At 47.4% G+C, this 25417-nt stretch overlaps 9 protein-coding genes across 10 annotated transcripts; 3 read left to right on the top strand and 6 right to left on the bottom strand.

Annotated features, from left to right (window-relative positions):
• Window positions 1–145: 145 nt before the first annotated feature.
• GL218_04918 (Phosphoinositide 3-phosphatase) lies at window positions 146–2348 on the bottom strand (the record flags this gene model as incomplete). The annotated part of the gene is made up of 2 exons (XM_033581549.1): window positions 146–1150; window positions 1194–2348. 2 exons carry the CDS (start codon window positions 2346–2348, stop codon window positions 146–148), a joined length of 2160 nt encoding a protein of 719 aa, XP_033435274.1.
• A 1236-nt stretch (window positions 2349–3584) lies between these two features.
• On the top strand, window positions 3585–4522 carry GL218_04917 (40S ribosomal protein S3; the record flags this gene model as incomplete). Its single annotated transcript, XM_033581548.1, has 2 exons — window positions 3585–3607; window positions 3763–4522. The coding sequence occupies 2 exons, from the start codon at window positions 3585–3587 to the stop codon at window positions 4520–4522; spliced, it is 783 nt and encodes a 260-aa protein (XP_033435281.1).
• Window positions 4523–5795: 1273 nt separating this feature from the next.
• GL218_04916 (putative magnesium transporter NIPA3) lies at window positions 5796–7435 on the bottom strand (the record flags this gene model as incomplete). Its single annotated transcript, XM_033581547.1, has 7 exons — window positions 5796–6282; window positions 6337–6628; window positions 6689–6940; window positions 7002–7092; window positions 7169–7194; window positions 7265–7308; window positions 7416–7435. 7 exons carry the CDS (start codon window positions 7433–7435, stop codon window positions 5796–5798), a joined length of 1212 nt encoding a protein of 403 aa, XP_033435280.1.
• A 2370-nt stretch (window positions 7436–9805) lies between these two features.
• On the bottom strand, window positions 9806–12746 carry GL218_04915 (uncharacterized protein; the record flags this gene model as incomplete). The annotated part of the gene is made up of 4 exons (XM_033581546.1): window positions 9806–9831; window positions 9888–11238; window positions 11292–11590; window positions 11666–12746. 4 exons carry the CDS (start codon window positions 12744–12746, stop codon window positions 9806–9808), a joined length of 2757 nt encoding a protein of 918 aa, XP_033435284.1.
• A 1394-nt stretch (window positions 12747–14140) lies between these two features.
• Window positions 14141–15898, top strand: GL218_04914 (Coatomer subunit delta; the record flags this gene model as incomplete). 2 transcript variants are annotated; one of them, XM_033581545.1, is made up of 5 exons in its annotated part: window positions 14141–14143; window positions 14204–14647; window positions 14700–14893; window positions 14942–15749; window positions 15809–15898. In XM_033581545.1, 5 exons carry the CDS (start codon window positions 14141–14143, stop codon window positions 15896–15898), a joined length of 1539 nt encoding a protein of 512 aa, XP_033435282.1. The 2 variants fall into 2 exon arrangements, with proteins under 2 accessions (XP_033435282.1, XP_033435283.1); XM_033581544.1 differs by lacking the exon at window positions 14141–14143 and having other exon boundaries at window positions 14270–14647.
• A 438-nt stretch (window positions 15899–16336) lies between these two features.
• On the top strand, window positions 16337–19000 carry GL218_04913 (Anaphase-promoting complex subunit 4; the record flags this gene model as incomplete). The annotated part of the gene is made up of 8 exons (XM_033581543.1): window positions 16337–16553; window positions 16610–16623; window positions 16689–16930; window positions 16985–17576; window positions 17635–18342; window positions 18394–18451; window positions 18506–18655; window positions 18705–19000. The coding sequence occupies 8 exons, from the start codon at window positions 16337–16339 to the stop codon at window positions 18998–19000; spliced, it is 2277 nt and encodes a 758-aa protein (XP_033435277.1).
• A 789-nt stretch (window positions 19001–19789) lies between these two features.
• On the bottom strand, window positions 19790–21885 carry GL218_04912 (putative acyl-activating enzyme 1, peroxisomal; the record flags this gene model as incomplete). Its single annotated transcript, XM_033581542.1, has 7 exons — window positions 19790–20094; window positions 20169–20565; window positions 20622–20841; window positions 20897–20923; window positions 20971–21257; window positions 21330–21462; window positions 21527–21885. The coding sequence occupies 7 exons, from the start codon at window positions 21883–21885 to the stop codon at window positions 19790–19792; spliced, it is 1728 nt and encodes a 575-aa protein (XP_033435276.1).
• A 1019-nt stretch (window positions 21886–22904) lies between these two features.
• Window positions 22905–23666, bottom strand: GL218_04911 (Ubiquinone/menaquinone biosynthesis C-methyltransferase UbiE; the record flags this gene model as incomplete). The annotated part of the gene is made up of 1 exon (XM_033581541.1): window positions 22905–23666. The coding sequence occupies one exon, from the start codon at window positions 23664–23666 to the stop codon at window positions 22905–22907; it is 762 nt and encodes a 253-aa protein (XP_033435279.1).
• A 463-nt stretch (window positions 23667–24129) lies between these two features.
• Window positions 24130–25396, bottom strand: GL218_04910 (uncharacterized protein; the record flags this gene model as incomplete). The annotated part of the gene is made up of 7 exons (XM_033581540.1): window positions 24130–24147; window positions 24199–24402; window positions 24452–24716; window positions 24770–24872; window positions 24928–25021; window positions 25090–25276; window positions 25335–25396. 7 exons carry the CDS (start codon window positions 25394–25396, stop codon window positions 24130–24132), a joined length of 933 nt encoding a protein of 310 aa, XP_033435278.1.
• Between the last annotated feature and the right edge of the window lie 21 nt (window positions 25397–25417).

Here is a 25417-nt window from a genome sequence, read left to right as displayed (position 1 = left end):
TATATGCGTGGCATCAACATACCACGCAACTAGTGTTTCATTTCTTCTTTTGTTTATTCCCGTTCGTAGGGCACCTAGTAGTAACTCTTACAATGCTACACCATAACAATGCCCCTATCATAGCCAGGGAGGAAATACCTCCCGATCACACAATTTCCGTGCTCCCCTTCTCGCTCCCGGTTGGCATATCTGCCATCTCCTGTTCCCCCATTTTTACGCTTGCATCTTCGCCGATGCTCGCAGCGCTAGACCCCCCGAACATACCTCGTCCTATATCTAGCCCGGTCACCCCGTCCCTAATCTTAGCGAGATTTGTTGTGAATGCGTTGGGCGTGTCGGCGCTTGCGTTATGTTTTAGACTTGCCGGATTGCTAGTTACCGCCCGCTGCTCTGGCGTAAGTGCTTCGTGTGCAGATTCTACGCCCGTAAGTACGCTCTTGCTTAGAGATAAGCTCGGCGGCTGAGGACTTTGCGACGACGGCCGCGGCGATCTATTTGGGGAGCCCGTGAAGCCACCTGGCATGGATGGTGTCGTCGTGCCTAGGGCATAGCTGCCGAGTTTCTCGTCCCTTGCCGCAGCTAGATCGAGGTACTCGTTCATCTCCGCATCTGTCCTGCCGAAGAGCTGATGCCACCAGCGCACGTCAGAAAGTTTAGGGAATATGAGTCTCTCGTGGCCACTTTGCCGATCGTCGATTGTCGCGTCGTAGTCTCGGTTGATAAACTCTGGTTTTCGTGATAGGAAATAGTCCCATACCGATCTCGTTCTCTCGTTCGCTCGAGCGTCTTTGCGAGCCTTCTCGTTATTCCATAGGAATGTACCGTACTGTCCGGCATAAAGGTGGTAGAGAAGACGCCGTAGGAACCGCTCGTTGAACTCGAAGCGATTAGGATGCTGCCGCAAGATCTGGTACGTCGCGTCGAGGAATTGGTGGAAAACAGGGGATATTTCATTGGGTCGGGTAGCTTCGCTAGCTTCGGGAGTACCTGGTGCCGGTTTCTTGACTTGTGATGGATCATCGGCTGGTGAGGCCACACCGTCGCCGTCCGATTCTGCGTTGGCTTCGCTGCTACGGTTCTTGAAGAATCGCTTCGCGCTCGCGAGCGCATTCTCGAAGGCTTCACCCGCGCGGCCGTCCGACTCGCCGGGCTGTATAGCCGAACCAGCCAGGGAATCGCGTTCTACAGCGAACCACTTCTCGTGGTTGAGTAAGCCGGAACGTTGTTGGGAACATGTGTCCAAAGGATAACCAATCTTTCTCGATTAATACGATAAATCCTTCGATCGTGCGGTAATAAGGATCCAACATCAGCTGTGACAGGGCTGATAGCTGACTAGTACGGTCCCAACCGTCCGAACAGTGGATCAAGACGTGCGAGTGTCTTATACCAACTTGGCGTGCGATTAGGGCCGACCCGTCGAGTATACCAGTAATGTGTTTAAGCCAACCGCTCTTCGCGAGCAGTTCGCGATTAGGAGGTAGGCGAGAGATGTCTCCATCTTTCAAGGCTTCTATAACGGTGTTAAGAGATTCTCTCATAACATGAATATTCTCGATATTCAGATAGGCTTTCTTAGCGAATTTGTAATATTCCATATTTTCCGACCCCTTTCCCATTGCCTGCATTACGACTGCGTTGATGGTTGGTCGAGCATCCACGATGAGATTGCTCTGCTGTGCACCATAGACTAACCGCTTTCCCGTTTTCGTATCGTAATTGCTCTCGTCCCCCGCGATAAGCTCATCTTCAAGACGTTCCGTTTCTGAAGTTTCCGTGTCCAAAGTATCTCGGAGGTCTGCATGACTGGATGCTGGGCTGGGTTCCGTCGTGTCCGCTACTGGGGTCTCCATTCCATTAAACTCAACGGTGGCCGAAGCGGAGAAGCACGCGCTGACCAGCTTCTCGTCCTGTATGCTGCGGTTCCCCCTGAACCCGACCATAGGCTGAGAACTCCGCGTGATAGAGCAATTATTTAGGGAGTGAAGGTAGGTTAAGACAGGTATGCGCTGTCTCGATCGGTAAGAGCCGGCATACTTGATGACATTGTCGGATATCTTAGAGGGAACGACGAGAATGCCAGGGTAGGTCGGTGAGAAATTATAATCCTTATTTATTAAGGATACCCTCCATCCTCTATCGACAGACTTGGTGCTGATCCCTTGCCGTCGAAACTCGACTCTTGGGTCGTAGATATTCCATCCGTCGAATGGTTTCTCTAGTTTCAGGGGTTGATAGCTGAAGGCGTATAGCTTTTCTATCGAACCGAGCCGGCAAGTGCGGTTCCGGATATATTCAAACGCATCCCGCCCCTGAACCTCGTCCGAGAAGTTGAAGTTTATAAACATAAAATCGCGACATCGTAGCCGTATTGAGGATGGGCGCCCAGTCGCACTGGGACATGGTCGAAAGATGCAGTTGGCAATTATGGGATAGGCGATATAGACCTCGCGAGGTTTTGAGGCACTGGGTTGTGTTGGTGCTCCATCTGGTTGGGTACTAGGAAAGGAGAATATAATATGATGTTCTGTAAGATGCAGTTCACCAGAGTGTCTCTCGCCGCCCCTGATGGCATCAACATTGGGTATCTGTCAGGGTGGAATTAGTAATGGAGAGAGCAAACGGAGACTGCGGAAGAAGTATCTACCTTCTTGACTTGCATCTTGGAACCTTTTGCAAGTGTGGATTTACATCGAAGCAGTTAAAAGTGAAGTGACACTTGTTGTCGCATTTGCCCAGCGAAGGGAAACTTGAAGGCGCCCGAAAACCCGTAAGGTGTTAGATTTCAGCTCGACGAGGAGGATAGGCTTAGATAAACTACAGCTGATGAAAGAAAGGAACAATTGTTGCTAGTTACTGAGTTGGTATGCAAGAATACTACGGCTTAACCAGCTGCATCGTGGTGTATTATGAGTTGGCAGCGCATCATATGTTAAAGTCAGCCGTCACATTGTCCAAAGGTTGGTTCGAGTAAAGTTGTAGGTGCAGGTGCATTAGTAGATTAGGTAGACGTATAAACTTAGACCTTCCAGAATCACTGGGTTACTGGCGCTGCTAGAGCGTAAGATATACTTTTAGCGGCGGGGCAACCAGTTCAGGGCAAGAAGTACATCTACATACCTACCACTTTTACATGTACTAAACTATCCCTCTGCATTAGTTAGACCAAAAAGACGAAAGGCGAGGCTGAGAAATTGGAAATTGGGGAATCGCATGTGGCTGACACCGACGTCACACAAAAAGCAGAATGGAAGTGGAGTAGGTACAATTAATCAATACCTACCATATAGGCCCGTGCATAGGTACCTAATATAAATATCGCCAAGAATTAGATGCATCGCTACGAGATAATCCTTATCGATAATAACTCTCTAATCTAGCACACAATTCTCAACCCTAAGCCAAAAATTCATAACCAAAATCCAGACAGTGCATTCACCACTGTCGAACATCAATCCCACCATCGCCCCGAATTTTTGTGACGACTGTAAACTCCAACCCGGCAAGCTGAGAAATTCCCTCCCCAAGACACCTTCAACTACAGATCGATTCTCAGCAGTCATCATATACATCCAACAGTCAAGATGGCCGTCCCGGGTTCTCAAATGTAAGTATTATCTTTCTATTCTAATGAGATTGATCTAGCTAGCTCGTCCCAATCACTACTGCGATCTGCCCCTCTTCAATCAACCAAATCCAAGTTCCACGATGGCCTCAAATTATATTTCGTTTCCAACATGCTAACTTACTTTCTCTCTACAGTTCCAAGCGCAGAAAGTTCGTCGCTGACGGTGTCTTCTACGCCGAGCTGAACGAATTCTTCCAGCGCGAGCTTGCCGAGGAGGGCTACTCCGGTGTCGAAGTGCGCGTCACTCCCACTGTCACCGATATCATCATCCGCGCCACCCACCCCAGGAGGTTCTCGGAGAGCAGGGCCGCCGCATTCGTGAGCTCACCTCCCTCATCCAGAAGCGCTTCAAGTTCCCCGAGAACTCGGTGTCCCTCTACGCGCGCCAAGGTCCAGAACCGTGGTCTGTCCGCCGTCGCCCAGTGCGAGTCCCTGCGCTACAAGCTCCTCAACGGTCTCGCCGTCCGTCGTGCCTGCTATGGTGTCCTCCGTTTCATCATGGAGAGCGGCGCCAAGGGTTGCGAAGTCGTCGTTTCCGGTAAGCTACGTGCCGCCCGTGCCAAGTCCATGAAGTTCACCGACGGCTTCATGATCCACTCCGGTCAGCCCGCCCGCGACTTCATCGACAGCGCCACCCGTCACGTTCTCCTGCGCCAGGGTGTTCTCGGTATCAAGGTTAAGATCATGCGCGGCTCCGACCCCGAGGGCAAGGCCGGTCCCTCCAAGTCTCTACCCGACGCCGTCACCATCATCGAGCCCAAGGAAGAGTCCAGCATCGTGACGCCCATGAGCCAAGACTATGGCGCAAAGGCTGCCCAGATCCAGGCTCAGGCCGAAGCTGCTCGCGCTGCCGAGGAGGAAGGCGGCGAGGAGGCTGCCCCTGCTGAGGAATAAAGGATTGAGCAGTCGGTGCTGGACTCTTCAATCTGAACGGTGGGGAAAGAAAAACGGGGGGACGGAAATGGATGAATTCTAACGAGGAAATGCGGTCTGTCTTTTCTCGAGGGCAAGAGATTCTTCGGCGTCTTTGATCATCATTTGCATTGCAGGGACGGGAAATAACGGATGCTCTATTGTCGATTCTAGGCTGGCTAGATACGGCCTCTACTAGGGAGAGCTGTAGACTGCAAAATAGCAATCGTCACACAACATGTGGAAGTCCCTGTGAAAGGTGTTATATATGTTAATGTGAAATGCCTTGTTACTAGAAGTAATGAATACAGGTAATTAATACTTAAATCTGCTATTAGTTGGATATCTCGGTTATGGACCACTCAATGAACATGAAGATAATTCACATTTAATATCCTCAAGAATCGGCGTACACGCACCCTTCTCATTCTCGTAGGATAGGTAATTTGCCTAGCTAATACATGAGCACATGAACTTCCCTCCTCGGTACTAGATATCTACCGTACCGTAGTCTGGAGTAGATGTACTTGAAATTCGACACACATCTATGCCAGAGGATAGCGTTCATTAAATACTCGCCATCTCCTAACGGCCTATACGACCTAACAACTTGGCGGCGGCTATTCAGAGTCGCTTGTTAACCCATCAACCGTCGCTCCGATTCCGTTTGCCTACCTACCCATCCGGCACCAGATCCGGCGCAGTGCAGAAAGGACCATGCCGTTTATCGTCATCTCGCTTCCGCGCGTAGTAATTCAAACAGAGAAAAAAAAAGGAAATAGAAGGTTGATTCCTCTCAAATTCGATAATAGGGAAGGTACCGGTAGCTTGCTACCATTTCTCGCACCCTAATGAACCGGAACCGGAACCGGATCCCTCGCCTCTGTGCCGAATGTGCCGGAAGGTACTTCCAAAAATAACCTGTTTCTTCCCCGAAACGCCGCGGTGAGATAATCCCAACCAAGAACCCAAAAATGATGCTACCTCTAATACTCCTTTAGTGAGCCCGATATTCCCCTCCCCCCCGGCGGAGGAGAGGAGGGTTACTGCCATTTTACACCCTAAGTTCCAATCTGGAACTAGCAGCATGAGAATCCTTAATATGAATCGTGTCCACCTGTGGAATTCGATGATCTAATCTTTCGATGAAGAGAGCCCGCCGAATAGGAAAATATACAATGTGATCGTAGAGATGTTGAATAGGGACATATATGAGGACATATATGAGATATTAATCTTCTAATATGAAGCTAGTTTATTGCTCGGACGATCTCCGGTTCTGTAGTTCGATCGACTCGTGGCCTTTCTTTGAGCGTGCGGCTGTACCGTTCCTCCTTGACGACGGTTCGTCGTCGCTATCATCAGCAAGGTCGTTGAGGCTGAAATCGCCTGCTGCCTGTTCTAAATCGTATGCGCGCATGAGCCCTTCTCTATCGGAATGTCCCCGACTTCCTATGCTTATCCGCGAGCCGGTACTTCGTCGGGCTTGCATGCTAAGACGCGTCTGCAAACTCGATATCATGTCGGTACCAGCAGCATCGGTGCCTTGTCCGGCAAGAATCTTGGTCCCGTTGGGGTCTCGTCGGGATAAGTTCAAAAGATAGACGCCGGTGAAGGTTATGAGAAACCCGCTAAGCAAGGAGAGGGTATTGACCACGTCGGTGGTGTTGAAGCCGGAGAAGAGGATGAACGAGGCGCAAAGGGTGGCCGTAGTGAAGGTCACATAGTAAAGAGGGTTGACGCTACAAATAAGTCAGCTTTGTTAATGGATATATAGAGGAGGTAGTGGATCATACATCTGGGTGCTGAATTGGCTGAGCGCCTTGTTGAAATAATTCATCTGAGTAAGGATGCAAAGTGCAGTAAGGATCATGAAGACGTAGGTCGAAGCGTGGGTAAACTGGTTGTGGCCTGCGAAGGTGAGCTTCAGCGCAATGCCGAAGGCCTTCACAGACATGACTGATACGGAGCCGACGGTAGAGCAGATCGAAAGGTAGATCAGCGGGTTCTTCTTGCCGTGAAGCGGCGCGATCTTGTAGATCATGACGGTCGCGAAGATAGCTACAACGGCACAATATAGAAGGAAACCTAGCAGCCTCCATTAGCTCGTGTCCGGAAAAAATATCCTTGCGCTGGGGTTTAACTCACCGGGTCTGATCGCATAGTTAAGGATTTGGTCGATCGTCTGGATGTCCTCGTCGGGAGGCGCATGGAGGACGATGATAATAGCACCTAATAAGCAGATAGCACAACCAAGTTTCCCCAAAGTTCCTAGTTCCTCTTTCAAGAAGTATGATCCTAGAACAGCTCCGATCAGGACGGATAGAGCGCCCAGAGGCGTCACTAGAATGGCTGGAGCAAAGGCATATGCGGCGAAGTTGCAAATCTCTCCCGTAATCACTTTGAAGAATGGTTCGTCAGTTTACTAATTTACCAATAGTTTTGATGGGGAAATTCTTACTGGTTACCATTCCAGCCCACCATAAGGGGTTTCTTAGGTAGATGTAACCTTCGCCGGAGAAGCCATGCTTTTCTTCTGCTTGTATCAATCCCTATGTCGTATTAGAGTGTGCTCTCCCGACAAAGATCGAGGCAAAACTTGGCGCCGAATTCTTTGGGTTACGGTACCTTTTTCGTTATTACAAAACTCGTGCCTATAAAATAGGATGATGTTAGTTGATGTATCTTGGGGGTACGATATCTTCTCGCACTCTAGGGACATACCGATGGCTAAACTTGACGAGATAGCTAAAGCTAGTCCGATATATCTATTCAAAAACTCAAGTCAGTCCATTGTCGTCGAAGATAGCAACTCTCAGCGTAAGCTATCGAACGCATTGTCACGGCGGCGGGCCTCGAGGGGGTTTATCCGTACTTCTCGTCTAGCATCATCATTGCGATGGATCTACGGCCGCGACAGGAATCGCAGCTTCTAGTGAAAATGGGGGGTAATGGTAGAAGACAGAATTGAGGTCGTCGCAAGAGTAGATAGATGGCTCGCGCCGGGCGAGGGCAAGCAACGAAAGGGAGTGATCAGGTGGACCGATTTGCGCTTCGATCAGCGGAGATGCCACGAATACCCGAAGGGAATGATCGGATCGGTTGCGCGCCTAGTCAAAATGGCCGGTGGCTGAGGGTCGCACGTTTACAGCGTCGCTTAGTAGATGGAAACCGAAAGGCACGTGGATAATGTATAGGAACAATACGAAGGAATAAGCTTTTTTTTCTCTTTTAAAAAGAACGAATGGTATTTCGTAATGGGTTGAAGATTAGAATTCGGGGGGTTCGTGGTGATTCGTAGTGATTTACGGCGGAGTTGTGAAAGCTTGTTCTTTTTCTCTTTGACCTTTGACTTGCAACATTGGAACTGCAGCAACTCGAAGTGGGAGGCATGGGGTTTCAGAGAAAAAGTACGGGGTACTTCCAGGGAGGTTACTTAGGTACTTCATATGTAGCCGCTTGGAGATGCCCCAAACCAATATGTACCTAGCCACCCCTGGTTCTGCCGTGCGTAGGGGCGTCATCGTCCGTTGATTGTACATACATAGTAATTAGAGATGCGCTAACCGGAGTTTAAGCCCCGTATTTCGATCTTAGTATGCACTTAGCCCTGCCTAAGTGGAAGTTTAACCCGTACCTGGCTAGGTACATGTACGCAATCAGATGCACCAGATGTACCAGATGTACCAGATATATCAGATGTACATGATATTCAGCACCTTAGTTCTTCTTAAGAATAACTATCGAGATTGACTCTAATACCGAAAGGTTAGTTTGATCTGATGGATGAATTATGGATGAATTAAATGGGCTAAATGACACAAGGTAAAAAGTACTCGAGACAAGCCATAATATACATATTTTCGGGTCTTTGGCGGATCCTGAATGTATCTTAGACATATCTTGAAACCTTCTTAGACAGAATTTAACCCACAGCTAAGAACCTTGGAAGTTTGTATTTCTCTTAGAAGACCCACCAAGACGAGGCTGTGCCTCCCCTTGCCTCCCCTTGCATCCGCAGAACACGTACGCAAGAACCGCAAGAACCGCAAGAACCGCAAGAACCGCAAGAATCTAAGCATTCATAGTATCTGATTTCCGAATGGTAGAACTAGAATCTAAAACATGCCTCTTCCTTGCTTCTTAACTAACTATACTTAATCCTGACCATTTCCTGTTCCTGAAGGCTGATCATCTCCAATCTAATCCATCCCTCTATTAATTAAATGCCCAATTAGGGTTTAATATTGAAAAGGCTGGATACCAAATTCCAGTTTTGGATCCGACTTGTGTCTAACTTGTACATATAACTAAACCATTTTCGTATTTCATTATAAGAGGCACAATATGCTGACTGCAGAAACGCCTTCGTGAGATATGATTAACCACCTAAATATGCAAGTAGTTCAAGATTCAAATTGGACATGACGACGCGTCTCCACCTGACTCGTCTACACCTTTTTTTTCGTTCCCATCTCAAGCGAGTCGCTATATCATAACCACTTATACATACATACCTAAATACTAAAAACAACCTCTTCGCGAAAATAGGGGTAATGTATATTGCTACGGAATCTGCAACTGCATTATCAAAACCTAAGAGATTCCCAACCAAGCTTTAGAAGCTATAGCAACACAAGGCGTTGTCTATCCAGCTTATCAAGGTTTTAACTCGACTGGATTAGAATTGCCATTGTAGCTCAAGCCTCCTTCCATAATACACCTGCAACGCGACATGAAATCTTGACTCTTCTGTGGGCAGTCATATATCAGCAGCCACGCCGTGCTACTTCCTATTTATGACATTTGTACCGGAATTTCCATAGATTTTCCCTTGCCGAAACTCCTAAATATCTCCGGGACCTTGTATCCTTTTACACAGCACACACTCTCGCCGTGAACAGCTGATGAGCGCCGCGGGTATCAGAAAAGAAAAAGGGCCAAACAAAAATTCGAAGTAGAGGAGTCCTCGTCACCGTCTCGTTTCGTGACGAAGCCGCTTCGCGTATCCTTACGAGCTGTTCGTCTTTCGTTATTAAAGTAAACTTACCATTAAGAATGCTAAACCGGTTTAACACTTCTCGTACCTGTATGTTAGTATGCTGAAATCAAATCACGTCCCGTCGGGAACAGAATCGCGTATCTGTGGGTTGACTGCAAATATGCAAGTTCGACATCAGCTCATTAGTGATGCATTTGAACGTATTGCATGTCGGAGGGGAGAAAAAGGATAAAGAGAAAATCGGGTTGGAAAGTTCGGAGAAATCATGACGGACGACGACGCTTGACATCTGAAGCAAGTTAGCAAGATAGCCAGATATGTTAGTGTTCAAAGCCGATCACGTACCGCTACGTTCAGTTACGCCCTCGTCTAGGTCAGAATCTGACCGAGCGCGCTTCCCAGATACCGGTGACACTTGTACCGTTGCTTTGGAGGTTGTAACAGGTTCGTCTTGAGCATCTTCATCTTCTGACTCCCATGTGATCTCGTCGTTGATAGGCACCTTAAGGGTTGCCGACACGCTGATACCACTGTTGGATGTGACATCGTTGCCACCTGTAATCTCCTCTCCGTCATCATCCGAGTAGTCGATCTCGTCTTTATCGTCACCGTTCAGCGTGGCAGTAGCACTAGTAATGTTGGAGCTGGGGGCATCGGCTGTTCCGTTGATAGGTGATGAATGCTGGTTGGGATAACTACGTTCGGTAGCGGTAAAGGCATCATGCTCGTTCTGAATCTCATCTGTACGATCGTGGGGGGAACCGTTCGCTTGTTGATCTTGAAGTTGGTGAATGTTAGTAAATATTTGCAAATTCTCAAAAGATCGGAGTTGAGGAATGAAAAAGTGCTGTTCGGTAGGAGAGATTGTCGGCAGGTCAATATTGCTCCTGTGTAATTCGTACTTGAAAGGCTGATCAGCTCCGACGGAACTACCGGATGAGACTGATTTCAAGCTGTCAAGTTGCCAACTGGCTTCCATTCCCATAATTTCAACCGCAAAGCAATCGTCGCATATGCAGGTTTTAGTTCCAGTGCAACTGATGGGGACCAAGGGGCTGAAAAGAGAAGTTTGAGAATTACCCTGCTTCGTTGATGAAAGGTCGAGTTCGTCATCGGAGAAGTCGATCAAGCCGTCCGCTGTGGTCGCATCGGCACTCGCGTCTGCATTATTATCGTCGTTCTCTCCAGCTTCATCGGCGTCGTCGGCCTCATCAGCTTCGCTAGCTACGTCGGCCGCGTCGGCTTCAGCTGCTTCAACTGCTTCGCCTGTTGGATCTTCAGTGTTTGTACCTATGGCCGAGCCATGTACTGAGGGTGAGTTAGGCTCATCGTTGTTCTCGACTTCGCCTGCTTCACCTTGATCGGCTTCATCTTCCACGGCACCGCTTTCTTCATAGTCATAAGCCTCGTCTTCTTCTTCCCCAGAGGGCAAGGCGTACGGAGAGTGACTATCAAACTCGCCAGCTCCCTCACCATCAATGGGCGTATCTTCTCGAAAAATGGCAATTTCTGAAAGGCCACGGCCAGAATCTGCGCTATCTCGAAGCGCTATAAAGCGCTGCCTGCAATTAGGCCTTACCATGAGATACGTATAGAGGTCTGGCGGCGGTTCCGACCCGTCATTTTTTACCAATCTGTCATAAAGACCAAGAATGTCACCAAAAGTGAACTTTTCGAGTATTTCAGCCGTAGAGGACTATAATACAATTAGCTTATGTGAGGTTAATGTGAGGCCGTAATTAAACATACCTCAGAGAACTCCAGTCCCAGGACATCTACATGCATGACTAATTCATCCAGAGGAGAAAGCTCGTCTGAAATGACATCCCGCAGGCTGGACAACAACTGGCCGAGGGGAAACTCTAACGCTGCCATATCACTCAAAAAGTACTTGTTAGGATCATCGGCTTCGGACTTAGCGAATAGCCTGTAATCCGTATTACCATACGAGATATACATCTCATGGCGGGTAGCAACGGAGAGGGGGTGTTCTACAAAGGCTCTGGCCAGGGGTTTTCTCTGGTCGCCAGCAACGGCAGCTTCGAGGTCTTGTGTCCAGCATTATGTTGAATCCGACTGACTTTGCGTCTCATCGGCATCAGGGACTCCAGTCTCTTCCTTACTGTAGGTTTGATTACTAGATTCATGGTCATTGGCAGGCTCGTCGTGCAAGTTACTGCCTAACTGCTGCTCGATATCCCCTAGGTCGGTCGGATCTTGTTGGTTTACCCGCTCCTGCTCTTGTTCAACGTGATGTTCTGCCACGGATCCGTGATCAGATGCTACAGGAGCAGAAGGCTGTTCTCCATGCTGAAGGGAGTTATCATCGTTATCGTCACTATCGTATCCAATTTCGGATACATCATCGCCGCTAGCTTGATGCTGGACATCTTTGTGAGTTTCGTAGATATTGTTACCTTCACTGGCGTGTTTATCTGAGCGCGAATCATTCTCCTCGTGTTCCTGTTGCTCATGTTGCTCATCAACAACAGGCTCTTTTGTGGACTCTTGGAGGCTAGCATCAGCAGGTACATTTTGCTGTTCATCATACGCATTCTGTATCCTGCTTTCCGCTTCAATATTATTATTCTCACCGACATCAAGAGTCTCTGCATTGTCGCCTTCAGTCACGGCCAGTCCTAAGTCTTGGGAGGCTACATCGTCCTCTATAAGAACTTCACTATTTGGAAGTAGATTGTCGCCTGTTGCGTCAATTGTGCCAACATCAACCTGAGTGGCGTCTACTTCGTCGGGCTTGTTAATAGAGTAGGTTGATGCTTCCAACCAGCTACCTTGGCCAGTACCAACATTCTCGGTGTTGACATTGGCATTACCGACGTCAGTGGCTTCGACTATGTCGATTTCAACAACGGGCTCAAAATTCTCTTCAGGGGCGGCATTCTGTTGCCATAGACTCTCTTCGGGGTCGCCAAGATCGATCTCAATATCGTTCGAAGCTACTGCCACCTCGTTATTCTCAATGTCATCGGCGTCTATCATACCGTACGACGCATCATCCCCCTCAGCCATCAGCTCATCTCTCGTATCTGAGTTGAAATTCGGAATCTCCTGGACTTGATCAAAATCTGCAAGCTCCATATCCTCATCAGTCTGTCCGACTGCGAAATCTAGATCTATGTCGATATCTTCCCCAAATCCAGCTTGACCGAAATCGGTCGTTATCTCCATTTCTTCTCCAGGCATTGTGTATAGGATGCCTGGATACAATGCTATCTGCGAGGGAATCTATGGCAGAACCTAATAGAGAAATGACCCTGGAAAGGGAATAGTATTATTCTCGGATGTATCAAATTGGTATACCTTATAGGTTATCCAGTTTCTTAGTAGGGAGGCAGGAAATGACAAGTCCGTATCGAACAAAGCGGCTCAGGAAGTCGGGGTGAAGACTGCCTATTTCCGGAAAGAAAGGGTTTGTAAACTTCACTTGCTTGATGTTTGCTAGAGCCTACCCTCAAGTCTACAATAATTCGTCCCAATAGCTTCGCAAACGCAGGGCACGAGATGCGGTCGGAAACTTGATGAGGCCTGACGGTTCGCCACTACTCTTGAATGTGCTTCGCAGTCCTGCTATGCTGTGTTATCCGGACTAAAGGGTTGTCGATTGATGGCGAACGGCGTGTACAATACGAATAACTTGTATAAAAGTAAGAATCATTTGTGGTGACCGAAAGTTCACCCATTAAAGATTGATCTTGCTAAATTGTTGTGGTAGATGTGTGTAGTAGAGGCCTTGTGACGTAGGCTTTGGTTGAACTGCCTTCAAAGGCCGTAGTTCTTTGTTAAGTAGGAATTAGGTAGGAAAAATGTCGGAAGTCTTGGGCAAGTAGATCAGGTCAAGAATATTAAAGGTACGTAGGAAGGTACGTAATAGTTGGTCGTTGTTACAATGCTGTGTGGATAAATGCGAGGTAACAGGGATATCGTGGTGATTGTGTAAGATGCACGTCGCGTGGGTTTAGGCGGGATTTACGAAATGGGGGAAAGAAGGGCGATGCTGCCTTGTCGAAAATATGTCGAGAATATGACGGACTTAAATAGGATTATCGAAAAATTAGAAGATTAAAGTTTGTGGCTTTAACATTAAAGTAAGATCAATAGGCCGTGATTGATGAGACAAACATCGAGGGAAAGTAGGGCATTGAGTTGATGGAATATATGATCACTTTTTAGGTTAACAAAAGGTAGGCCGAGAAGGTGGACCGTAAAATAAGTTAGAAAGGTATTAAGGTAGGTATGTTAGGTAATTTTAGGTTGACAGGACCCCACCCCACCTGCCCGACAGCTGAAACCCAACGCATGCAGCAAGTTGGTGATGGTACATATGTACCTACATACATATTTCTACCTCTCCCTTTCGGATAAATATCGGCAATATCAAGGTAAAGTCAAACATGTGGCTTGACAGGGGATTAGTCCAGTATTACATTTTCTACGTACGGTGAATTGGCTTGATCGTTGGACAGCTGCTAGCCTTGGTACAATACCAACTCCCATTTCGTGGCATAACTCTACTTAGCATATCAATTCCCTTTAATTCTACAAAAGTTGCCTGTCCCTGTGGGCATAATACAGACAACATGGTAATAACATATTCCCAGATACCTAAGTAAGGTTCCCCAATGATCTCTAACTCGTATTAGGTCGTCTTAGCCGCATCTATTTGTACTCGAGGTGGGAAAGCTGTCCTCTCGAGGCAATTCCGGGAGATGCCCAGATCGCGAATCGAAGCCCTCCTAGCATCTTTTCCTAAGCTTGCCGATTCGGGCACTCAGCACACCACAGTTGAACAGGACAATGTTCGATTTGTCTACCAACCACTCGACGAGCTCTACATGGTCCTCATCACCAACCGCCAGTCCAACATCTTACAGGATATCGATTCCCTCCACCTGTTTGCGCAGGTAGTTACTAGCACATGCAGAAGCTTAGATGAGAGGGAGATATTGAAGAATGCCTATGAACTACTCAGCGCCTTTGACGAGTTGGTTTCTCTCGGCTATAGGGAAAACCTCACCATCAGTCAGATCAAGACTTTCTTGGAGATGGAGAGTCACGAAGAGCGCATCCAGGAGATTATTGCGCGAGTATGCTATCTACATACAAGGCTTTCCCATTGTCCTGCTAACAGCCGTACAGAACAAGGAATTGGAAGCAACCGAGGAGCGCAAACGAAAGGCCAAACAGCTGGAGTTGCAACGAAAGGAGTCTGCGAGGATGGGTCGTCCTGGTGCACCTCGAACCCCAGTATACCCAACTTATACACCACCTACGCGCCCCACGCCTGCAGATACCTACGATACCTACGAGGCTGAGAAGAACAAGACTCATAAGTACGAAATACCATAAATATATCAGACGCCAGGCTAACACAGAATTAGGACAACGGTTATGAAAGGCAAGGGAATGCAGTTGGGTAAGAAGTCTAAGACTACAGACATGTTTGAACGTGTCCGAGGAGACATGGGAGCCGAAGTAGACGATTCACCCCTGGTGCCCATCGCTCCCGCCCCGGCTGCCGAGCCTGCAGCTCCACGAATGTCTTCAACCCTAGACCGCGATGCGATCCACGTCACTATCAACGAGTCTATCGGTGCCAAACTATCGAGGGAGGGTTCTCTAAACTCCCTAGCCGTTACCGGCGATCTAAGTTTAAGAATCTCGGATCCCAGCTTGACCAAGATCAAGCTCAACCTTACGGCAAACGCCTCTCATGGCGTCCAGTTCCGTACACATCCCAACGTCGATCGTGGCCTATTTACGAGCTCCAAGACTATCCAGATGAGCAACGCCGCACGTGGTTTCCCAGTCAACAATTCTGTTGGAGTGTTAAGGTGGCGAGCTACGCCAAAGACGGACGACACCAGCGCTCTGCCTATTAGTTTTACCGTCTGGGTGAACAAGGGCTCGTCTGGAAACTATACGATAACAGTCGAGTATGAGCTTACTGGAAGTGACGCCCTGAAGGATGTTACCGTTGTCATTCCGTACGTTACTAGCGAACCATCCGTGTCTAGTTTCGATGCCACCTACGAAGTATCTGGCGACAGTCTCGAATGGACTATCGGAACCGTCAGCGACGACAATCCTAACGGCTCATTTGAATTCGATGCTCAGGCGGATGACGAGAACGAGTTTTTCCCTATGCAAGTACGATTCTCCAAGACGACACCGTTCATCGATGTTGATGTAAGTACTATACTCTCACCCTCAATCTAACATTTTCACCGTACTAACTATTTATATAGGTTACGTCAGTTTCATTGGTGGAAGAGAATGAAGAAGTGACTTTCTCTAAAGATATTAGGTCGGTGGCCGAATCCTATTTGGTCGAGTAACGATTTTTGAGCAGGATGTAATGAGTTCAGCATGGAGCAACGGCCACCAAAAGGGGATGAGACAGGATGTTATATGTTATATAGAGCAATGGCTAGATAGAGCATGCTAATTGATTGTGAATGATGCCATCAAGTATAGTTCTCTGCTATTGTGAATTCTAAGAACTCAGAAAATGTTATAAGATTGTATACAGTATATAAGTATAGAACATACTGTATTATGTACCTAATTTAGAGTGTTTTCAGTTGCGATCGCCCCGTTTTGGCGCACTGTGGACTCACTAACCTTCGTAAAATCGCAGCAGCAATAACAAGACAACTTCATGAGTGGATGTCTTTCTAAATAATAACAACGTCAACTTATAAAATGCTGTGCTATGATTAGAACTTTCCTAGATTAGGTACTCTCAAATCAAGTACCCAGTCTTAAAAGTAATCATGACTGAACCAATTGAGCTCACTCTACATAACGACTTACGTCTCGACCCTAAGCCGCACAACGGCCTTCTCACTTATAATCCGGTCATCGAACTCTTTGCCGGTGCGGTTGGGTCGAGAACGCTCCAGATATGGCGGTCAAATGGTCAAGCTGTTACTAAAAGTAGTCAACGTGGCGAGAGAGACACTGTCGAGGCTCTCCGCTGGAAAGCAGATGGTAGATTACTTCCGTTTTCATATTAGAATATCAACCCATAAACTAACGCGTATCAGGACAATTTCTAGCGGTAGGGTGGAGTGACGGGGAGTAGTGAGATTGATGGGTTTGGAGACGAACAAGGCTGTCCACCAGATGCCAGTATGCGAGGCGGGCAAGTCACGAATCACCTGTATCGGCTGGGCTCGTAACAACGCAGGGAAGCGTCAGAACCTAGCCTCGGAATCTTCTACAGTATCCTGGGAGGATATAATATCTCGCGATCTTTTTCCAAGCAGTAGGAAGACCGCCGTAGACCTTCCTCGGGAACTTACGTTTCTCGAAGTCGAGAGCGCTCTGCCAAAGCTCAGCCCTTTACCCGCATCGGGGGGTTCAGGGTAAGGAACACAGCCAAATTCATCGTAACAACTACCTGCTAACAAGGCCTTAAGGGATGACTCCTTCGTATTCACCACAAGGGCATCGCTGGAGTTCCTATTCCAACCCTTCGCTCCTCGTGACAGCGATAACGTCGATGTCATGATTGTTGGCACTGACGATGGGCAAATCCACGTTAGCATATATAATTCTTTTGTCATTGGCACGTTTAAGTACGCTCTACCGCAGCCCCTTGGGAAGAACGTCACCCTACAGTTATGCCATCACGCCTCCCATCCTGACTCGTCGACACATATGCTCGTGTTCAAGCCGTCTGGGGAAGTTAAGACGACAACTACTTATCTCGTACCAATAGACCTAACATTCGTTCACTCTTCACCTGAGAATTTATCCTTACTAGCCTCAAAAACCACGACACTACAAAAGCTGCTGAGGTATGTAAAACAAGTGCAGATACATATGATACACGAATGGCAGTCGACCCGAGAGCTTCCAACTCGATTTTTGAACAGCATTAACGAGACGCTACGCGAAACTGGTAACTACGGGGAGATGGGCATCGGGCAGGCCTTATATCACACTGTGGTGACGGGCCATACATTCCCAGAAGTCCGGGAATGGCTGGTCGACCAATTGGCGGAGCGGGTACGTATGCTTCCATTCATAGGTTCAGGTGGAATCATGAGGCTAAAGAATGAGACAGGGTCATAAACGGTGGGATAAGGCTGTTTTGTCAGGCCTCCATTCGCTTCGCAGCCTAGTGCACGAAAACTTCCTTCCGGCGCTCGAGCGCGTCGGTATTATCCTCAGCCGTTTATTCGGCATCGCGCGCTTCCACGAGTCAAAGGAGGAGCCCGGATTCACCAGCGCGCAGATTACCAGAGTCATGGATATCGTGTCCTGCCTGATGCTAGTAGGAAACAAGATTCTACTCATCGTCATGGAGGAGCTGGATCTGTTCCAGTCGTTTTCAATCTGGCTCCGACACGAGATCGACACACTGGCAGCTCCTTCGGCGGTAGAAGAGCTTTCCGAGAAAGATGCAACAATGGAGCACGGAAAGGTTCTTGCCTATATCCAACAGTATATGGCCGCGAGCCCCTTGAGGTACCATCTCAGCAACGTTCCAGGTGAAAGTTCGGATAGAAGTCGCCAGCAAGCTGAAGCTGGAAGCTCTCTATTGGAACTCCTTAGTAAACAGCTAAATAAACTAGACACTAAGCAGCCCGACGAAGATGCGTTCGCCCAGGTCGAATTCTTGTGCGGCTATTTGGATGGTAAGGCCAGTGCTATCTTTGAAGGCATCGCCGAGGCGGAAAAGCGAAGCGTGCGGTTCGGCCAGCCAACTGCTATCGAACTGGACAGTAGCATTGTGAAATTCGATGTCATAATGTCTGCTATATCTAATACGGTATGTCCACATCCAAGTCGTCTCTCATTCAACATTAACTGTCTCCTTTAGAATACGCCTCAGGCACCCACATATACAGCTCTGATAACGGAAAGCGACGAGCGCAGCGGTACGAATCACCAACAAGATTATCCACAACCTAGCACTGACTCTTCTCCAATAGTATACATATTCCGAACAACTACGAGCGTGTTGAATGGGATCAGCGGCTCTGTCACGACCGAGGTCTCATGCATGGTCCTTGGCGAAGGGAAGGTTCTCGATCTAAAATTCTTATACGACGATAATCTTCTCGTCTTATGGGCGCAGAGAGGTAATTTAAGCCCGCCCATTCAACACTTAATTATCGCTAATTCAAGCAGGCCAACCACTACGGATTATCAGAATACCACACAAATCTAACGACTTAGGGTATCGACCGTATTACTCAGGAGACAAGGTAACGCCACACGTCCTCAGCAACGACCAAATTACTAGCGCATTTATGAACGTGGTAGTACCCTGCGAGCCGAACTTCATACCGGCCCAGATGGAAGTGAGAGAAGCCAGTTCTGAGCGTGGCAAGGTACCTGTCAAGGTCTGTCTGCTTGGGAACGATATGCAGACATATAAAGTATTTTCCTTGCCAGAGGACTTATTCAAGCAGTTAACTACCTAAGGTAGTTATATAGTGATGGAATATCGGACTGGCAATATCTATATACCTTACAGACTAATGATAACCTATGATATCCAATGAGAAATTAGAAAAACCAATTGCTGCTTGATTGAATTCCCGAACGACCACCCCCTATTTACCCACTTCTAAAGTCTCCAATGTACCGTTGGTCTAGCTAGACCGCACCGATTCCAATCCAAGGTCCATTTTCCAAGACGATCCGGTTCCCTTTAGGTCAGCTATGGGCGGTATGGAAGCGCTCGTAGCCGAGGCAAGATGGACTAGCATGAACAATATGTCTCCTTATTTCTCACCCCATTCCCTTGTAGCTTCCTAATTTAAATTTTGATTGGTGCCTAGGCTTATGACCTATCTGATTATCGACCTACGCCATGAATCCGACTTGGATTTTACGGTCTCCAAGATATTCAGCTACAATTTAAATTCATCCCGTGCCGGAGATCAGTTCGCCTTCCCTTATTAGAGGCTCCTTCGCCCTAAGGCTGAGTTTAAGTATCAACCTACGATATCAGGACTTGTTAGTATTTTCGAACTGAACAAGGGAATTTTAATCGTGTGTATATGTAGATAACTTCCTCTTATAGCAGGTTATCTAAATCTAAGTTTACTTTTCTCTACAGCAGAGTGACCTTGAAATGCTCACCGGTCACTTGGTTTGAACTGCTTTATGATATACAAACTGCCTAATAACCCACTCTAGCCCTCCGGTTAGGAGCCATACACTTTGCACCATTCCTTCAAAGTAGGCTCATTCTTATCGGCATATCATCACTTCTTCCCTGTCTTCGCCCACTGCCTCAGGACGTTTTTCTGAATCTTCCCGGTACTCGTCTTAGGGAGCTCGTCGACTATCTCGACTTCCCGCGGGACCATAAACTTACTAATCGCGCTTTGAGTGCGAGCCCAGTTGATCATGTCTTGAGGCTCTAGCGTCTTTCCCTCCTGGACTGTTAGATACGCCTTGGGTCGCTCGCCCCAATGCGAGTCTGGTACGGCTACGACGCCTGCTTCGAGGACGTCCGGATGCTGGACCAGCATGGCCTCGAGTGCGACCGATGAAATATTCTCTCCGCCTTGACATGCGTAAGTTAGTACTCATGTCTGCAGATAAAATACATCTCTAGCAAGGGAAATGAGGCAAGCATACCGCTAATAATGATATCCTTAGCTCGGTCTTGAATCTGCGCGCTTCCATCCGGATGCCAGACAGCCAAATCACCAGAATGTTGTGCGCCCCCAGCAAAGAGCTTCCTCGTAGCTTCGGGGTCCTTATAGTAACCTTTGCAGCAAATATTACCGAAAAAAACGATTTCGCCAATCTCCTTGCCGTCCTTGGCGACGTCGATGAGAACACCTTCCGGCTGATCGGTCTTGACGACGCGGATTGGAAGACTGGTTATGAAGCCATGTCCCTGGCGAGCCATCTTGACATATCTCTCTGACTCTGGCAGGTCGTCCCATTGTGGGAGATGGTATCCCTTTGTTATTGGGCCGTAAGTTTCCGTTAGGCCGTATACATGGAGGGGGTGTAGATTTAAATCGGTCTGAATGGTTCTATTAGTAAGGATAAGGTCACTAGACGGACAGACATGTCTCATACCATCTGCTTAAAAAGGTGTGGCGTTGGTGGGCTTGCGGCTACAGTGACCTTTACAGGTTGTGGTAACCTCGCTGCTTCTTTCGAAGTGCAGAGCAAAGTATTCACCGTCGGCGCTGCACTGAAATTGGTGATGCCTTCTTCTTTCAGAAGTTTCCATATTAACGGATAGTCAACTCTCCTGAGGCAATAATGCGTGCCTCGAGCTGCGGTTACCGCCCACCTATAATAGGGGTGAGCACTTAACTTCAAAGTTGATGGTCGTTTGAGAAACTTACGGGAACGTCCAGCCTACGGCATGAAACCTGGAAATGTTAGCAACGAAAAGGATCATCTTGCGGAGTAGTCTTACATCGGTAATGTCCACAGATATTTACACCGCCCCTTGTCAGGACTCAATCCGGATTCAATGACGTTAGCTAGTGCTGCGAGATATGCGCCTCGGTGCGTATAGACGCATCCTTTCGGCCTCGAAGTCGTTCCCGATGTGAATGGAATGGCGATCATATCATCTTCATGAACACCCTGGACGTGCAGACCAGCCCACCCCTTGCTACCCTGTGCCTGGTCATATTTCAAACCTTCCAGCACTGCTTCGTCGAATGGTCCACAGAGCTCACCCTCAGTCGCATCGGTATCCTTTATTTGTTAACAGATTTATTCGATATCCAACATTAGATATAAGCTAGATGAGTCAGATAATATACTCACCAGATCAACGATGAAAGGCACATTCGGATGGCTCTCCTTAAAGCCGTCTAATAACGATAGATACTCGTTGTCTACGATGATAGAATCCACTTCAGCAAAATCGAAAATATAGGTGATATCATCGGGTTTTAAGCTATAAAATCGTCAGTATTCGGAGTATGCTTCAGCGGGGGTAGATGAATTTCCGGATCGCGTACCGATAATTCACAGGGACAATAACCCCGCCACCAGCTACAATTCCGAATATCGATTCCAGGAAAGCAGGCGTGTTAGTCGCCAGTACACCGACACGTTTATAACCGTGTTTTCGAAGGTAGTACGCTAACCCCCTGGCACGATCCGCGAACTCGCTATATGGTCTCCTCAGGACTTTGTTGTTAGCTGTAACATGATATATAGCGGGAGCATCGGGTTCGATAGCAGCGGCCCTCTCTAGAAAAAACGTTGGGGACAGCTGATGGATGTGATAGGTATGGTCAACGCCAACAGGTGACTTCGGGGTTGTCGGCCCTAGATGACCGAGTAAGTTCCTCAACCGTGACGTCGGTCCAGACATATTATTACAGATGCTGTAGCTAATGAAATGACAACTCCGTCTAAGTCTCAAGAGGTAGCGTCTAAACAAGACCGTACAGCTAATACGCAAGATATAGGTATTCTATACAGGTGTATGGTGGGTAGGGTATAATGCAAGTATGAAATGAACACGAAACAGAGCTATGTGAGATAAATGTCATCGAAGTTCAACATAAAACGCCGGCTGAGGAGGGTATCGAGACTTATAACAGTAGGTACAGAGGTACCTTAGGTATACAAAGCGGTGTCAGGGAAAAGGATGGTGCGCTAGTACTACCCCATAGACCCCGTAGTCCGTCCCCCATGCCGCCATGCCGCTAACCCCGGTCTTATTCGGTTAAGGACTAAGCATTACCGGGGAACCAAGGATTAAGCATACGGGTTTATTGATAAAAAGTAAGAGCTAAGGCGTTTTTAGCCCCTCGGAGTTGCGTCACAGTCACGACTTTTCCTACTTATTAAGAAGTAGAGTTTATTTAGAATAGTATAAGTCCCTTCGTAACTATTCCGACTAGTAAGGAAGTGAACATCCAAAGGATGTAGATTATCATATATTCGGCTTGACTCTTTAGCTCAAACTTTTATCAATGACAGCGGTACGAACTTGAGTAAGAAGGGAAATAGTATAAGTCTACATTTACTAACCTAAGGAGTTGATGAATGTTGGATCTCAAGTTTAGATGCTGGGTCCAACTCATTCATAAACTTCCACTTTGTAAACCCCATTTCGGGGTTAATATTCTACCGCCGACTAACCGATGAGCCGATTTCATAACTTTATGATAGTATAACTAACAGGTAGTATAAAATTCAAAATAGACGCTATAACTAACAGGATTATGATAAATTTCATAAACTTCAAAATAACACATCGGCTATGACATCCAGTTAAACTTTTCGAGCGACACAAATCCAAGCCAACATCCCCAGTATTCCCGTCTCCTTCTCTGTGTCACTCAGCTGTTTTCGGATCTCGCCATCCCAACGCCCTATTTCTTCCTAGTTCCATCCCTCCCAGAGTTTCGCCGTCCACATGGGCGAGCTGAGCGCTTTGACGGCTTCTTCCCCGGAACCACACTCCCAGTTCGGCTCGGCCTCGGAAATTTCAATTTGATCACCAGGAAATCTCCCAACCTCCATAACGCTAGAAAGCTTCTCTTTCGTCAACCACTCGGGAGACATGTACATGGGTTTTAACCCGCTGTTCGGCCGGATGGCATCCACCGCACCTTGAAGCACCTCGGCAGCCCGTCGAGTCTTCCACGTTGTGACTACTGCATAGCCGCCGGGTTTAAGTACACGATGCATCTCTGCAGCGCCGGCCACCGGGTCCTGGAGTGTAAATATGCCTAGGTTCATGACGATAGCGTCGAATTCGGCATCCTTGAACCGAGAAAGGTCCTCCGAATCTTGGACATAGGCGTCGGCTGTAGTCCAGTTTAGCGCGGCTTTGTTTGCCATGAAGTGTTCGATCATAGCGGGTGCGAAATCTATGCCAGTGACTCGGGGTGACGGAGAAACAGGCAGCCCAGGGACCGAGACGTCTGCTGGAGATGGCGATAGGAGGAGTTTAGCCACTATGCCCGGTCCGGCCGCCGAGTCTAAGATGTGGCTTGCTGAAGAATAGCTTAATAGCGGTAAGTGAGACAATGCGGCGGCTGCAAGGCGCGTACTGGTGCCACCTGCATGTTTTTCGTATGCAGAAGCATTTTTCTGGAAATGAACTTGTCCGGTTACCTTACCTAATGTCTCCGAGGTCATGTTGGCGATGAACGTCGTTGTTATCATGTGTGAAGAGTCGGTGGAAGATTTGAGATCTGCGAAACTGCGAAAGATAAGTTGGCGTCTGGTGGCATTTCTGAACATTGAATAATTACTCGAATACTACATGATTTAACTCAACGGAATGGTATATTTATGTCGCGTCGGATACATATTTTACTTCGCGAGGAGTCCCCGGAATGTCTCCGAGATACTTGTTTATGGAGACTTTACAGCTAAGGTCAAGTCACGGATTCCCAATTCCCGTAAACTATTGATCTTTTTATCTATTCGGAGATAATTCCTATAAATTTCCACGTCTGGCAATAGTACTGTCTTAGTTTATAATTTAAATCGTTCAGAACAGAACCGCCAAGTATTCGCCACTATATTTCACTCCACCAGATAACCCCTGAAGATACTGAGCCGGGTTTATTTTTGATATTCGTCTCGTGACATTTCGTTACATCACGTATCGGAACTATGCAACGTATTAGCGAATATGAAGTCTCGTAGATATCCTGGGACTTACATAGGGGTTCTCAAAGTCGGTGTGGTCTCGTTCGCCCATTTCCAAGCCAGCCTTGATTCTATCATCTTCCGACATTCCTAGCTCCCTCATCCGTCTGTCCCTACGCCCGTTGCGCATAACCAGGATGGTCCTCCATAAAATGATCAGTAGTATCTGGATTCCTAAGCATGTTATACAGCCAATCGTCCCTGGGGTGTATCTAGGCTAGAAATTGTTAGTATTAGGTATATCATTTTCTTTTAGGTTGACATACCGCATCCTTGGCCTGGAAAATCTGAGTGCCCACCATATTTCCAACGCAATATCCCACAAATGTGATTGATGATACGACAGTCCGCTTTGTTCGCCCGGCGATGTTTGACGGGATTAACGACCAAGCAAAGAACGTGGATACTATAAAAGGTGAAGTCATGAAAATCCCACCCCATTTCGTCCATTTGTATTGTGGCTCATTTGGAAGAAGAGCGATGATGAGAAAGCCAGCAATTGCCGGAAGTTGAGAGAGCCCCATGATCCACCTATATGCGAATTCGATTAGATCATATACAAATTAGGATATCATAGGTCTTACAATCGGAGGTTCTTCTTCTTCGAAACCAGTAGTCCTATCGCGAGGAAGAATAGCGCCGAGAAAATCATTTTCGGAATGTTCAACAGAATATTTTGTAAATTCGCTATACTGCCGTTAGTCAAAGTTATAAAGACTATAGTAAAATATGGGATACTTACTAAAACCATAGCTGGTGGTCAATATCCCCGAAAACGCCGTCAGGGCACCGTTTGGAACCGATCCTAGGAAGGCATTTGCACCAGCGATCCAGAACTAGTTTTAGGGGTTAGCTTCCTCAAGTCAAATAGGGCAACATCTAGGAGATAGTTATATGAACATACTATTGGATCTTGTAGACACTCTCTAACTTGTTCCCACTTCCAGTCCTTGACAGCTGTTTTATCGTGACCGGTGTTATTGGATAGGATGCGAGCTCTGGCTATCTTCTTTTCCTCTGCGGACAACCAACCCACTTCAGATGGTGTACCGAGGAGGAGAAAACAAGATAGTCCCGCGACAATTGTCAGACTACCGAGAAACTGTCACAATATTAGCCTACGGCCCGCTTTGTCATAGAAAAACTTACATAGGACATGTACCTCCACGCCTCGAAATTCGGGTTCCTGTGGGAGACGGTACCAATTCCATAATTTATGGATTCGGTGATAA

Source organism: Daldinia childiae, assembly GCF_008694065.1.
Source record: "Daldinia childiae strain JS-1345 chromosome Unknown Scaffold4, whole genome shotgun sequence".
In the NCBI taxonomy this organism is placed as follows: domain Eukaryota; kingdom Fungi; phylum Ascomycota; class Sordariomycetes; order Xylariales; family Hypoxylaceae; genus Daldinia; species Daldinia childiae.
Note: the sequence above shows the minus strand (reverse complement) of the source record. Positions and strands in the feature narration are given on the sequence as shown.